The sequence below is a fragment of the Pogona vitticeps genome, chromosome 2 (genome assembly GCF_051106095.1).
Source record: "Pogona vitticeps strain Pit_001003342236 chromosome 2, PviZW2.1, whole genome shotgun sequence".
NCBI classification, from domain to species: Eukaryota; Metazoa; Chordata; class Lepidosauria; order Squamata; family Agamidae; genus Pogona; species Pogona vitticeps.
The window spans coordinates 302,318,950-302,332,399 of NC_135784.1; the positions used below are offsets into that span (position 1 = coordinate 302,318,950).

General features: G+C 42.7%; 1 protein-coding gene across 1 annotated transcript in view; it reads left to right on the plus strand.

Moving 5' to 3' along the window:
* Positions 1-13,130, plus strand: part of SMAD7 (SMAD family member 7) — a 58,060-nt gene extending 44,930 nt beyond the window's left edge. Inside the window, exon 4 of the mRNA XM_020804870.3 lies at positions 10,606-13,130. Within this exon, the coding sequence (XP_020660529.3) occupies positions 10,606-11,144 (539 nt within the window). The 3' untranslated portion in view covers positions 11,145-13,130. The remainder of the gene's footprint in view (positions 1-10,605) is intronic.
* The last annotated feature ends 320 nt before the right edge of the window (positions 13,131-13,450 follow it).

Below are 13,450 nucleotides of genomic sequence, written 5' to 3' on the forward strand. Positions count from 1 at the left end.
CCACCCCACTCCATTAAAGCCCAGGAGACTTTGGAAGACCAGAATCGGTGCCAGGGTGTGGCTGCAGCAATACATTGGATATGAGCTAACAAGCCAGACTTGATCCATAGAGGACAGACATACTGACCAACTTAGATGGAAGTACAAGCTGTTCTGGATAGGCTTGTCATGGAGAAAACAGTTGGATATGCCTCATCTCTATCTAGACTATATTCCTGTAACATGCTGCCCTTGAGATACATGTTGCTGTTTAGTCATTTAGTCTTGTCCGACTCTTCGTAACCCCACGGACCAAAGCACACCAGGCCCTCCTGTCTTCCACTGCCTCCCGGAGTTGAGTCAGATTCATGCTGGTCGCTTCGATGACACTGTCCAGCCATCTCGTCCTCCATCGTCCCCTTCTCCTCTCCTTCTCCCCTTCACACTTTTCCCAACATCAGGGTCTTTTCCAGGGAGTCTTCTCTTCTCATGAGATGGCCAAAGGATTGGAGCCTCAACTTCAGGATCTGTCCTTCCAGTGAGCACTCAGGGTTGATTTCCTTTAGAATGGATACATTTGTTCACCTTGCAGTCCAAGGGGACTCTCAAGAGAGATGTATACAAATGGCATTTTGAAAAACTTCAGTAGCCAGAATGCTTTCTGGTCTCTTAACACTTTGCATCCCCATTCTGTAGTCCTTGCAGTAAACAAACAAGTATGAAGAATGTGGATCTAGTTTTACAGTATGGAAGTCCGTACCGGGGAGAGAGTGCAGTGTGTGGACTGAGCTGCATTTACCTGTCATAGGCACTTAACAGTGTCTCACTTTAAAGAATGCTTACGAACGTGTTGTTTGAGTCTCTATGGAAATATAGAATTCCTTAACTAAGAGTGGGTTCAGAGGTGGTGGGGGTGTAATAATTATGTCAGTTTGCAGCGGAAGAAGGCTGTGCGCAGCTCTGATTAGCTGGTGTGTGTGTGCACCCCCATGTTTACAGTGATTTGCAGCTATTTAAAAAGTAGGTTTAAGATAGGGTTTTGTTTGAAGAAGGAGACAAATAATCATTTACATTAATAAACATTCATTCACTGGGGTTATTGAATTTTTTTATAAATTTTTGCAAAGGTTTTCAGATTTATTTTCCCATCCTTGAAGTTAGCAACCCATTTCAGAACTGAGTCTGAAGTGAGAACAAAACAGATTGAATGCCACGCAAAACAGCCGGCAGCCGGCATCCGTCACCTGCCTTATTCATGGAAATGATAAGCAAATTATGTTAATTGCATGCAGCTGAAAATGCAAATAAGCCATGATTCTCCTTCGCTTGCGATATATTACTAATTTGGCCTTTGGTTCTGAATGAGTTGCCCAGCCGTGGCATTGAATAATGGGACCATCTGTGCGGTTGGTTCTCCTGAGGCACCTGGAAGGGCCGCTGACTCTCCCGGCATTAAGTAAGTCCCAGTTTATAACGAATTGCCACTGTTGGAAACAAGACCTTTGCAGCAGGAAAGACTTATTCGGTGGTAACAAGCAGAAAGGAATGGTAGGTTTTCTGCTTGGTTCCACACTGAGACACTGGTGTGCATCCAGAGAACGGGAGCCCATGGCAGGAGAACTAACCGACTGTAGGATTCCTTTAGTCTCTTGTGGAGTAGCCGGTGGTAAACCAAAGCTAAGAGCATTTCCAGACAGAGGGCTGCTTATGCTAGCAATTAGCAAGCACTGTTCAGCTGTTCCATCTTTTTCTCCTTAATGAATTATCTGCAGAGGAAGAAAAATAAATAAATAAAAGGAATAAACTGTGGATGCAAAAAAACAAACAAACAAGAGGGAGGTGCAAACAGAGGACAGCTATGTCTAAAGCCCTGTAAAACTTAGTGAATGAAGCATGACAGGGGTGATAAATGCCTGGACCTGATCTGAGAAAAATCAGTAATGTAAATAGCACTCTGCGTTCAGCCCCTGAAGGTTAGTGGAGTATTTGTTCTTGTTATTACATGCCGTCAAGTTGTCTCTGGCTTACGGTGAGCCCATGAATGAGTGATCTCCAAAAGATTTCTGTCCTCAACAGCCCTGCTTAGCTTTTGGAAACGCAAGCCTATGGCTTCCTGTAGGGATTCAGTTCATCTCATAGTTGGTCTTCCTCTTTTCCTGCTGCTCTTAACTTTTTGCAGCGTTATTGTTGTTTCCAGAGAATTCTGTCTTCCCATGATGTAGCCAAAGTAGGAGAGCCTCAGTTACAACATTTTTTTTCTCCAGCAGTAGTTCAGGCTTGATTTCATCTAGAACCCACTTGTTTGTCTTTCTGGCAGTATCTGCAAATCTCTCCATACTTGAGTCAGACTCTTAGTTCATCTAGCCCAGTGGTGTCGAACTGTGGCCCTCCAGATGTTCTTGCCCTTCAACTCCCAGAAATCCTGGCCAGCAGAGGTGGTGGTGAAGGCTTCTGGGAGTTGAAGTCCAAGAACATCTGGAGGGCCACAGTTCGACACCACTGATCTAGCCCTATGTTGCCATCTCTGAGTGGCAGCCGCTGTCTAGGCTTTTAAGCAGGATTCTTCCTGAGTCCTGTCTAGAGTGATGCACCCCTAGTGTTCCTTGCTGGTCTTCCATTCAATACTAACCAAGTTTCACCCTGTGTAAACACTGATGTCTACATTAGCTTGGGCATGTTGTCAGAATGGCTGATGGTTGGATTCCAAAAGATCTCCTGTATGGAGAATGAGTGCAGGGAAAGCGCCCGAGAGAGAGACCACAGCTGCGATACAAGGATATCTGCAAGCGGGATCTGAAGGTCTTAGGAATGGATTTCAACAGATGGGAAACCTTGACATCTGTGCGTTCAGCCTGGAGGCAGGTGGTGCAGCATGGCCTCTCCCAATTTGAAGAGACCCTTGTCCAGCAGGCCGAGGCAAAGAGACAGTCCCGAAACCAGCCAAACCAGGACAGGGGAAAGATTGGATTTGTCTTCAGTGTGGAAGGGATGGTCACTCTCGAATTGGCCTCCTCAGCCACACTAGATGCAGTTCCAAGACCTTTGTTCAGCTTGTGTGGTGTAAAGGTAGATGGAATATTTGTAGGAGTTTAGAGGTAGGCTAAAGGAAATATAATTGTTATAGAAACTGAGAAGTTATCAGCACTCTTTATGTTTTGTTCAAGCCAGGGAAATGATGTTCACCTATTTTTGTTTTTTAAACGCTACCTGCGCTGGATGCCTGCCATGGATTGGCAGAGCATAGAAAACACACAACTCCATACATTGGTGGAATTTTCTCTTATTTCCTTTGGGGGGAGCCCAGGGGTGGTTTCTGGAGAAGAGTCATAAATCGGGGAGTAGGAGCCTCAGGCAAATGAAAAGCTGCAGCCAGTAGAACCTGTGATCAATCCCTGCATAATTTCCAAAATGGATCAGGAATAATGGCAGTTTACATCAGCTGTCAGCTGGGGTGGTGGTGGAAGGATTTCCTTAAAATCTGAAATCTTTGGAACCGATGAGGATCAAATGATAAGATTCCTCTCAGCAATTAAGGGGGCAGTACAGGCTGCTGAGTGGCTACTTGCACATTAAGTTATCACTTACAGTGGTACCTCGCTAGACAACGACTGCGCTGTACGACGAATCCGTAGGACGGTATCTTTTTGCGATCGCTATAGCGATTCGCAAAACGGTAGTTCCTATGGGGAAATTCAGGTCCGTACTTCACGAACCGTTTGTTCGCAAGACGACAATTTTTCCGGCTCCACAGAATGGCTGCCCTGTATTTTCCGGACCCATGCTTCGCAGGGCAGCCATTTTAACAGCTGATCAGTTCTCTGAAAATGGGTTCCCCTATGGGCGATCTTCACTGGTTGACGAGGTGATTTCCCCATTGGGAACGCATTAAACGATTTTCAATGCATTCCTATGGGGAAAGGCTTTTCGCATGATGATGATTTCGCTTAACAGCGATTTTCCCGGAACAGATTATCATTGTCATGCGGGGCACCACTGTACTAAATAACCATATGTATTCATATGCACCCAGAAACGATTATAATACATTCGCATGCACCCAGAAACATTTTTTGCTTGTTTCTTCCTTTGTTATAAGATCTCAAGAGGTCATTGCACTCTGGTTGTGAAGTAAGACTGTAGTTGTGAGAGACATATAATGGAGAACCTACTGCACTTTCTGTCTCCTCTCTCTTTTCTCTCTCTCTCTCTCTCTGTGGCACACACACATAACACACCAGAGAGAGACGAGCCGGCAATCTATCTAGGCTCCGCAATTAACCGTAATCTGAAAACTTGTCTTTAACTGACGTCTGTCTGAAAATTGCTGGGTGGACTGACGGGGGGGGGGAGTTCGGGAAGATGAAAGAGGAAAGAATGCGAGTCTGAGGGATTTTCTTTCATACTGTAGGGTGGCTTCAGAAAGTTTTTTTTCTATTCAGATAGAATAGATAGCACTCGTTGTACTTGCAGAAACACAAAAATAAAAGCCTTTCCTTTGTGTAGTAACAGCACCTCTCCCCAGCAGCTACCTTGAAATAGTTTTGGAGAGTTAGGTTAAAAGTAATTTGATACGAGAATTTGCCTCTTCATCATCTCCCCCCTCCCCACCTCCCACCCTTTGCAACCTCCTCTCTTCCTCCCCTTATTCAGATCTTGCCCCCTCTCTCCCTTATTGCGTGCCAGGTTTCAGTGGGAGAGTTACATGAAACAAAGTATTGTGAGGCGCGGGGAGGGGGGGCTCGAAAAGACAAAATCAAGGCCTTCCTCAAAGTAGAAACAGCCCATCCCACAGGCTTTAACTAATTTATGGGGGAATGGGGGGAGCGTAAGCTTTTTCTTCCTTTGTTTCTTTTTCTTTTAATGGATTGATCATAAACTTTAATATTTTCTGATTTCCAAACACTGGCCCATTTTTAGAAGTTGCCTCAAGCTGTTAAGGAAATATATTTTGAGCTGGCACTGAAACAAGGAGACTACGGGAGCCCTCTCTCCCCCCCCCCCCAAAGTTTCAAAGAGTGTAGCATGATCATTGGGAGTTGAACCTTCTTGCAGTCAAATCAGAGAATGCTTGGAGTGAAGAAACCGTGTAGAAAAAGGCTGGTGTTGAGTGTGTATTAGTTTGAGAAAGGTGGTTACTGCCTTAGAAGTACACCCTTGTGTTATCTTCCAAGCTATTCTACGCGAAGTTTCTCTCGTGTAGATCTTCCTTCCTGCTGAAAGCACCCCATAGGTATACATGGATATACCATGTATATACTTACAGTGACTATAAATTACAGTGGTGCCTCGCTGAACGACGATAATCCGTTCCAGGAAGATCGCCATTAAGCGAAAACATCGTAAAGCGAAATTAAAAACCCCATTGAAACGCATTGAAACCCGTTCAATGCGTTCCAGTGGGGTAAAAACTCACTGTCCAGAGAAGATCCTCCATAAGGCGGCCATTTTCGCTGCCTGTATAGCGAGGAATCCGTCCCTAAGCACAGCTGGGAGTCATTTTAAGTACCCGGTGGCCATTTTGAAAACCGAACGATCAGCTGTTTTTGATTGTCGTAAAGCAAAAATCGGTTCCCGAAGCAGGGAACCGATCATCGCTAAGCGAAATTCCCCCATTTAGACCATCATTTTGCGATTGCAAAAAGATCATCTCATCGTAATGCGGGGCAGTCGTTAAGCGAGGCACCACTGTATAAGTTATTATTATTAGGTGGGGTCACCAGTGGTTCGAGGAGAAGACCTCAGTGGATTGAGTCGGCCCTTTGAGGAAAAGAGTTTCATGCTATTATTGGCATGATGGGATCCGTAAGGGAAGAGATAACATAGTACTGCCGATACGACATTTGGTCTAGACCCCCAGTTGGTTGCAAGGACTTCTCCTATTTGTTCATTTGAATGTCCGTAGCCTTGAAGGGGAACCCCCCCCCCAAATCTGATGTTAACATGAATTATGCTAATCTTGTTCCTTAGTCTCCTTGTTTCAGTGCCATCTTGTCCACGTGGCTTCATAGGTGCATTGCACTGTAATGGGTAGCCCAAGTAGAATTTGTGAGCATGGATCCGTGTGGCTGCAGTTGATCCTCCCTGCCGAAGGTGGTCTCCCATCATTGGCTTTTTCACCCAATGAAGAAGCTGCAAGTCAACTAGTACAGCTCCTGTTTCACATGCAGAAGATCCAGATTCTGTCTTTGACATCTTTAGTCAATGCTAGGAACGAGCCTTCTTTGAAACACTGGGTTGCTGTTGCTGGCCTACATAGGCAGTAGCGGGCAAAATGTATCAATAATCTGACTTTGGTGTGTCATCTTCCTGTGTTCTACTTCCTATTCTTTTATTTCGGTTCGCTTTCCTGATGAACACATGGAACCCCTTGTGTTTCCAAGGGCCAAGCCATTCCCTTCAGCATCAGTTTTCTGTGGCCAGAATCGTATTGGTGTGCAATGAGGGATACTAGTGGTGACTCATTAATCAGTACCAATGTACCAGTGCAATTTATGCCTTTGCAGTTAATGCCAGTGTAAAACAAGCCATAGGATTCTGGCCAATATATTAATTCCAGGTGTATATTTGTAGATAGATAGACTGTTTCTTTTTCAATGAATTCAGCTACTGGTGTACACAGAATCTCTGTGATAAGGGCTTTGGGCATGCCAGTCAGTTGAGTCCAGAGTTAGGTGTGTGCAGCTGGGCTGGTAAAAGTAGGTCCTTGTTCCACCATCTCATGATTCACCACCAGAACCCTAAAAATGCTACATAGTGGATCAGGGTACAGTGGTGCCTCGCTTAACGATTACTTCGTTAAACTATGAATCCGCTTGACGATTAGGTTTTTTCGATCGCAAAACGATGTTCTAATTGGAAAAACGTTTTACGATGATCGGTTCTCTGCTTCGGGAACTGATTTTTTTTGCTTTACGATGATCAAAACAGCTGATTGTCGGGTTTTCAAAATGGCCGTCCGCTGTGCAAACTGTTTCCCCGCTGTTTTTAGGACGGATGTTTCGCTATACAGGGAGCAGAAAATGGCCGCCCTATGGAGGATCTTCGCTGGACGAGCAGATATTTCGCCCATTAGAACGCATTAACCAGTTTCTAATGCATTCTAATGGGCTTTTTACTTTCACTTGATGATGATTTCGCTCTACAGCGATTTCGCTGGAATGGATTAACATCGTCAAGCGAGGCACCACTGTACTTGAAGAATGGGATAAGCTGAGTTAAAATAAGCAGAGCCTTTTGCCCACTCTGGGTTGTTGTTTTGTGAGGCAGACAAAGTGCGCTTGGCCAGTGACAGTTCTCAAGGATGTTTTGAAATGTTGTGTTGCCGTACTCTTGTGTTGCTATTTAATAGGAGGGATATGTGGAAGCTAGTGAGTAGAGAAGCCTTGGAGGAGGTGGGTGGAAGTGGAAATGGGCTGATTCTCAGCCCTCCACTTACAACCATCTTTCCTTCTTTTGTTCCTTGATTAGCAAAAATATTTGCAGAGTTGTAGGAAGTTCCCAGGACTTAGCAGCACATCAGTAAAAATCCTTGCAGAATTACAGGCTAATCAGCCAACATGGATATGTTATACAGGCTGTTTTCAAAGAGAGACACCCTTCCTCTATTTAGCAATAGAGACACAATTGAGAACTTTGATAGGGAATGCTTCCCCCCTTTTTTCCCCTCCTCCTCTTTTTTTCTTCTTCTAAAAAATGCAAGATTTCCGGTCTCCACCCTGCTACCACAAACCGCCGGTCTAACTGCAGTTCAATCAGATTTATAGCTCCTCTGACGTCTACATCCTTTAGCATTTATGACTAGAGATCTGGCTATAGGCGTAAATAAGGCCTTTAAATTATAGCAGATGATTTTACCGTACCTCTCCAGTCTGAACTGAGCTAGAGTTAACTCTCCTTTTATGACTCTTTTCTCTCTCTCCCTCCCCCTCTCCCCTCCTGTATGCCGTGTCTCTCTCTTTTTTCTTTTAAATGAGGAGATGAAAATTTATTACATGAAACAAAGCTAGGGATTGGCTTTTAAGAACAGGATGATATACGCAGCGGGTTAGGCGGTGCAATACCTAGCTGTCAGCCCTGCTTACCCACATTTGACATCACGAAAGATGTCTGCGGCTGATTAGCAGGTCTTTGGTATTATGTTATCTGCCATTGATTTACTGTACGCTTAAACTGAATGGCTGCATCCAGCATTTGAAGTGTGTCTGTGTATGTTTGTGTGTGATGGTGGGAGAAATCTATTATGGGATATAGAAGACGGCATGGGTATGCAGCAGTTTCGCCTCCTTGCCCATCTCCTTGACCACAACAAGATGGTTTGACCCTATTCATGAATAATATAAACAGTTGATCATCGGATGATGCTGATGGGGAGACAGAGATCCTTACAAGCAAGTGTTTTCGGATAGTGAACTCCAGGATTGCCCAGTTCGTGGTGGGTTTCAGGGTCACGGGGAAGTCTGTGAACTTCTTGTCCACACGGACCACAGTAACATGGCAGGGATGTGATAGAACTTCGATGTGAGGTTGTTGTTTAGTCGTTAAGCCGTGTCCGACTCTTCGTGACCCCATGGACCAGAGCACGCCAGGCCCTCCTGTCTTCCACTGCCTCCCAGAGCTGGGTCAGATTCATGTTCTTTTTTAGCCTTTTGTTTCTGGTCCATGGAGTTTTCTTGGCAAAGATACTGAAGTGGCTTGCCAGTTCCTGCTCCAGGTGGATCTCGTTTAGTCAGAACTCTCCACTATGACCTGTCCGTCTTGGGTGTCCCTGCGTGGCATAGCCCATAGCTTCTCTGAATGACTCAAGCCCCTTCGCCATGACAAGGCAGCAATCCGTGAAGGGGTCTATGTGATAGGAACAGCCTAAAGTCCAGGAACTTGTTTCTAGCGGTGGGAGGGGGGCTGCAGATGGCTATAGGAATGAATGATGGGATGAAAGCAACCGCGATATGTTCCCAGTATGAATGGGAACTGGCCATGCTGGTGATGAGTTGTACTCAAAAAATGCAACTTGTTTCAAGTTTTTAGCATCTTTTACTCAGAAGTATTCTTTCTGAACAGAGATATTCTACGTTGCTATCATAACTATATTGTGGCATGCTTTGTGAATGCACCAACAGAAGCAGAGACAGTGGCCTGCCATCCCTTTGTCTCGAAAGGTTTTCCAGGATATGACAACAGAATATTTCCATGAGTGTATATTGTACATTGTTCAGTCCCTCATTATGAATTCTCAAAGCATATTCTTCTTCAGATGCAATTCTTGCACCTTTCCTTATGAAGAATTATTCTTTGGAGTCCAAAGCATGTTAGGAATCTTCAGCTCAATGAGTTTTAAAGGTCTCCAAAAATCTTCTGCAATTTTGTGAATTCCAGGGTTGCCGGATGTGGTATACAATATATTTCAAAAACAGCATTAGAAATAATCAACTAGTAGTGACACAGAATGAGACATCTGTTATATTGTCCCATTTTTTTGTTCATCTGTATTTTGGAAGGTTATGCAGTACATAACATACATATTGGTCATAAGCAATATTTATTTGTGTTTCCACAAGATCTAGTGGAATCTGCAGGTTCTTGGCATGTGGTTGATCAGTCAATCAATATATTATCTTTGGTTCTTCTCACTTCATTATCCATACGTCTATTTCTTGAGTGTTTTGCTGTAGAAACAAACAAAAACACACACACATGTATTTAGAGTTGTAAATTTCATGATGAGAATATTTAGAATGACAAAATATTTGCTTGGTCTCATTTAGATTCATGAAGATGACATGTGTGTATGTTTTATACAGAAAAGCATAAAACATTAGCTAGCGTATAATCGCTCCTGAGTCTCCCAAGCATGTCCATTTTAATCTGTTTGTTATATAAAAAGTGCAGATCTGATAGCAGGAGGGAAAGGACTTTCAAAAGAGCAATGAGGATGGTTAATGGATTTGATCCAGTTGTTGGGTCAGCCTAGTGGTGGATGACATATTTGCACATAGAAGGTTCCATCTTTCTCCAGGCAAAAGAATCTTAGGTAGAAGAAAGAATTGGGAGTCTTTAAGAAGCAACTCATAGAGTCATAGTAGATAGTGCCGCATTAGACACGTTAAGGGTCAGATCCAGTACAAGCCAGTTTTATGTGTTCATTAAGCCAGTAGTTCTCAGCAGGTGACATATTTACTACCCGTTGGACACAGAAATGGGCCAGGTGGGTTAAAGAGCTTTCAGAACAATGACTAAGCAGTCACTGAAATGATTTATTCCCAATAACAATATTGCAATTTAAATCATCGCCTTTTTCTAACAGGTGCCTAAGCAGCAACTTTTCTACTCAGCAAAATCAGCAATTTTCTACTACCGATAGAATTGCTATTTTTGTGTGTTTGTCTTCGCTCTCTGCAATGCTGCTGCAATTTTTAGGTCCTTAAAATAATAAAAAATAGTATAGATACTCTTTTTTTGGAGAATGTGTGCATTTTGTTCCTTAATCGGAACCCAGGTTCCTTCATTCAGTGCTTGGTGGGCAGGCAGAGGCCGAGAACCACCTTTAGATAATACAGATGTATCTGTTTTCAATAAGCTGTGTTACTGTTGTGAGACCTAAATGTGTATCTCCCTCATTTCTTTTTCCAGATTCTCAAGTTCTGCAAGAACCCGGGGATCCGTCACACTGGTGCGTGGTGGCATACTGGGAAGAAAAGACACGTGTGGGTCGGCTATATTCTGTCCAAGAGCCGTCCCTGGATATCTTTTATGATCTACCTCAAGGGAATGGCTTCTGCCTTGGACAGCTGAATTCGGACAATAAAAGCCAGCTGGTGCAGAAAGTCCGCAGCAAAATTGGCTACGGTATCCAGCTGACGAAGGAAGTTGATGGGGTCTGGGTTTATAACCGCAGCAGTTACCCGATTTTCATCAAGTCGGCCACACTGGACAACCCCGATTCCAGGACGTTATTGGTTCATAAAGTGTTCCCAGGCTTTTCCATCAAAGCATTTGACTATGAGAAAGCTTACAGCTTACAGAGGCCCAACGACCATGAATTCACGCAGCAGCCATGGACCGGATTCACCGTTCAGATCAGCTTTGTGAAGGGCTGGGGTCAGTGCTACACAAGACAGTTCATCAGCAGTTGCCCATGCTGGTTGGAGGTTATTTTTAATAACCGATGACTCACAACGTAGACCAGACTCAAACAATGACATTTTATAACTTTGCTGCTAAATATCTCCTCCGGAGTGCTTGCTTTTCCATGCAAACTTTGTTCTGTTTTGAGAAATAGCTTATGGAAAGATTTTTTTTGTTTCTTACCTTTCCCTCCTTCCCTCTTTCTTCTTACGGCTCTGGTATATATATAAAAATATTTTGTAAAAGTGTGAATGAGTTCCCTAGAAGTTACTTGGGAGAAGAGGATGGATCGTTTTGTGCCCTTAAATTATTATTCAAACCCAATGGGCAGCATTGAAACTTTTGCAAAGTTTATTCCAACAATTTCTATGACTTCCCTTCCCCAGAGACCTACTCTAGTGGATACACAGTGTGTATGTGTGTACACATGAGTTGCACTGACCTTTCTTTCTTTCTTTCTTTCTTTCTTTCTTTCTTTCTTTCTTTCTTTCTTTCTTTCTTTCTTTCTTTCTTTCTTTCTTTCTTTCTTTCTTTCTTTCTTTCTTTCTTTCTTTCTTTCTTTCTTTCTTTCTTTCTTTCTTTCTTTCTTTCTTTCTTTCTTTCTTTCTTTCTTTCTTTCTCAAAGATGGGAATTGATCTCCACACCAGTGCACTGAGAACTAATTTCTCCCTTAAAATGAGTGCAGAGGACACGGCAGCCAGGGGGTGGCAAACGTAACTTGGAAATACCATTTTGATAAGAAATTCCTGGACCACCCTTGTTTTTCAAAATCAAGCTTAATTGCATTGGCTTTAAGATGAGTTTTAAAAAAAAACCCTGTTCATTGGGTGTATCATCCATATTGACCAACCCAAGTGTCACAAGATGTTTATAAGCCTTTGAGATCTCTAGTTTTCTTAATCAGGCAAGATGTTCCAAAAAGTGGGGGGGGGAGGGGACTTGTTCTTAAATTCATTCAAACCATCCAGCACCAGGGGTTTCTTTGAACTTGGAGCTCAATCCATTCTTGTATTAGTTGACTGCTGTGAGTTGCCTTCTTCCTGATCACTGGCCTCTGCTAGTTCCGTTCTGCCTTGTGGCAGCTAATTCTGTCTCCCAGCATGTTACAAACACACCTACCCCTTTGCTGGTATGAAGGGAGATGATGCTTGATGTTGGTTTTTTTAAAAAATCTCATTACCTGCACAGACAAGAATGTACACAACACGTGTGCATACATAAGAGTAAGTTTGGTGAACAAATGCAGCAGTTGTGTTTTTTTATTGCCGATGCTTTTATTACTTTTCCTTTCCTCCCCTTTTCTTGCCCTGTCTGTTGCAGTCTGTTGCTGTTTCAACATTTTGTCTGTGTCCTTATGGAGGAAAAAGAAGCAGCATGGGTTTAAAAGGACATGACCACGGTTTCTGTTGTGCTTAGTGATCATTTGTGACGCCCAGGAAACAATAAGGCGCATGATGGCCTGTACTTTTACAGATCAGTCTGTGATGCAGACCTCTTGATAACCTTTTTCTTTTCTTTTTTTAAAAGGACGAAAAGAATTTTCAGTATTTATCCCCACGTAACCTGTCCTGAGCAGGTTTTCTGACAGTACTGTTTGCATCCAGAAATTGCAGTTGTTCATTTATGTCATCTTGAATTCATACACTTTGTATGATCATTTTACACTGTTCTTAGCTCAATGAGCACGTTTAGACCTTAACATAAGCTATTTTTCTAAATATAAAAGATTTAAGTGAACAAAAGAAGCATTCTCATTGGAATTTTAGCATTGAAGTGCTTTGGAAAATAACAACAACAAAAGAGAAGAGACTCCTTTAAGAAAAACCCTGAGATTTATTAAAGAAAAAAATGTATTTTATGTTATATATAAATATATTATTACTTGTAAATATAAAGACGTTTTATAAGCATCATTATTTATGTATTGTGCAATGTGTATAAACAAGAAAAAATAAGAAAAGATGCACTTTGCTTTAATATAAATGCAAATATCAAAATGCCAAATTAAAAAAATATATAAAAAAACCAAGATGGGCGTGTCTCTTCCTTCTTGTTCATGCTGTTAACAATCCAGATGAATATTTTTTCTAAGGGAGTATGTTCCATTAAACTTTTTTAAAAATGCATGCTTCAGGTGATCCTGTGCAGAACCTGTCTTCTCAGGATGAGCTGGTGTCAAGAGGGAAAAAAATAGCATTCAGCAATTACAGGTGTCTGCATACCAGAAACTGGTCACTCAGGCAAAACACTACAAGCGCAGCATAGCATGGGAGAAGCAATGAGCAGCACTTAGAAACGTCATTTTTGGGGAAGGGAAAAAAAAACCTTTCCAGAAATGTACCACCTCAA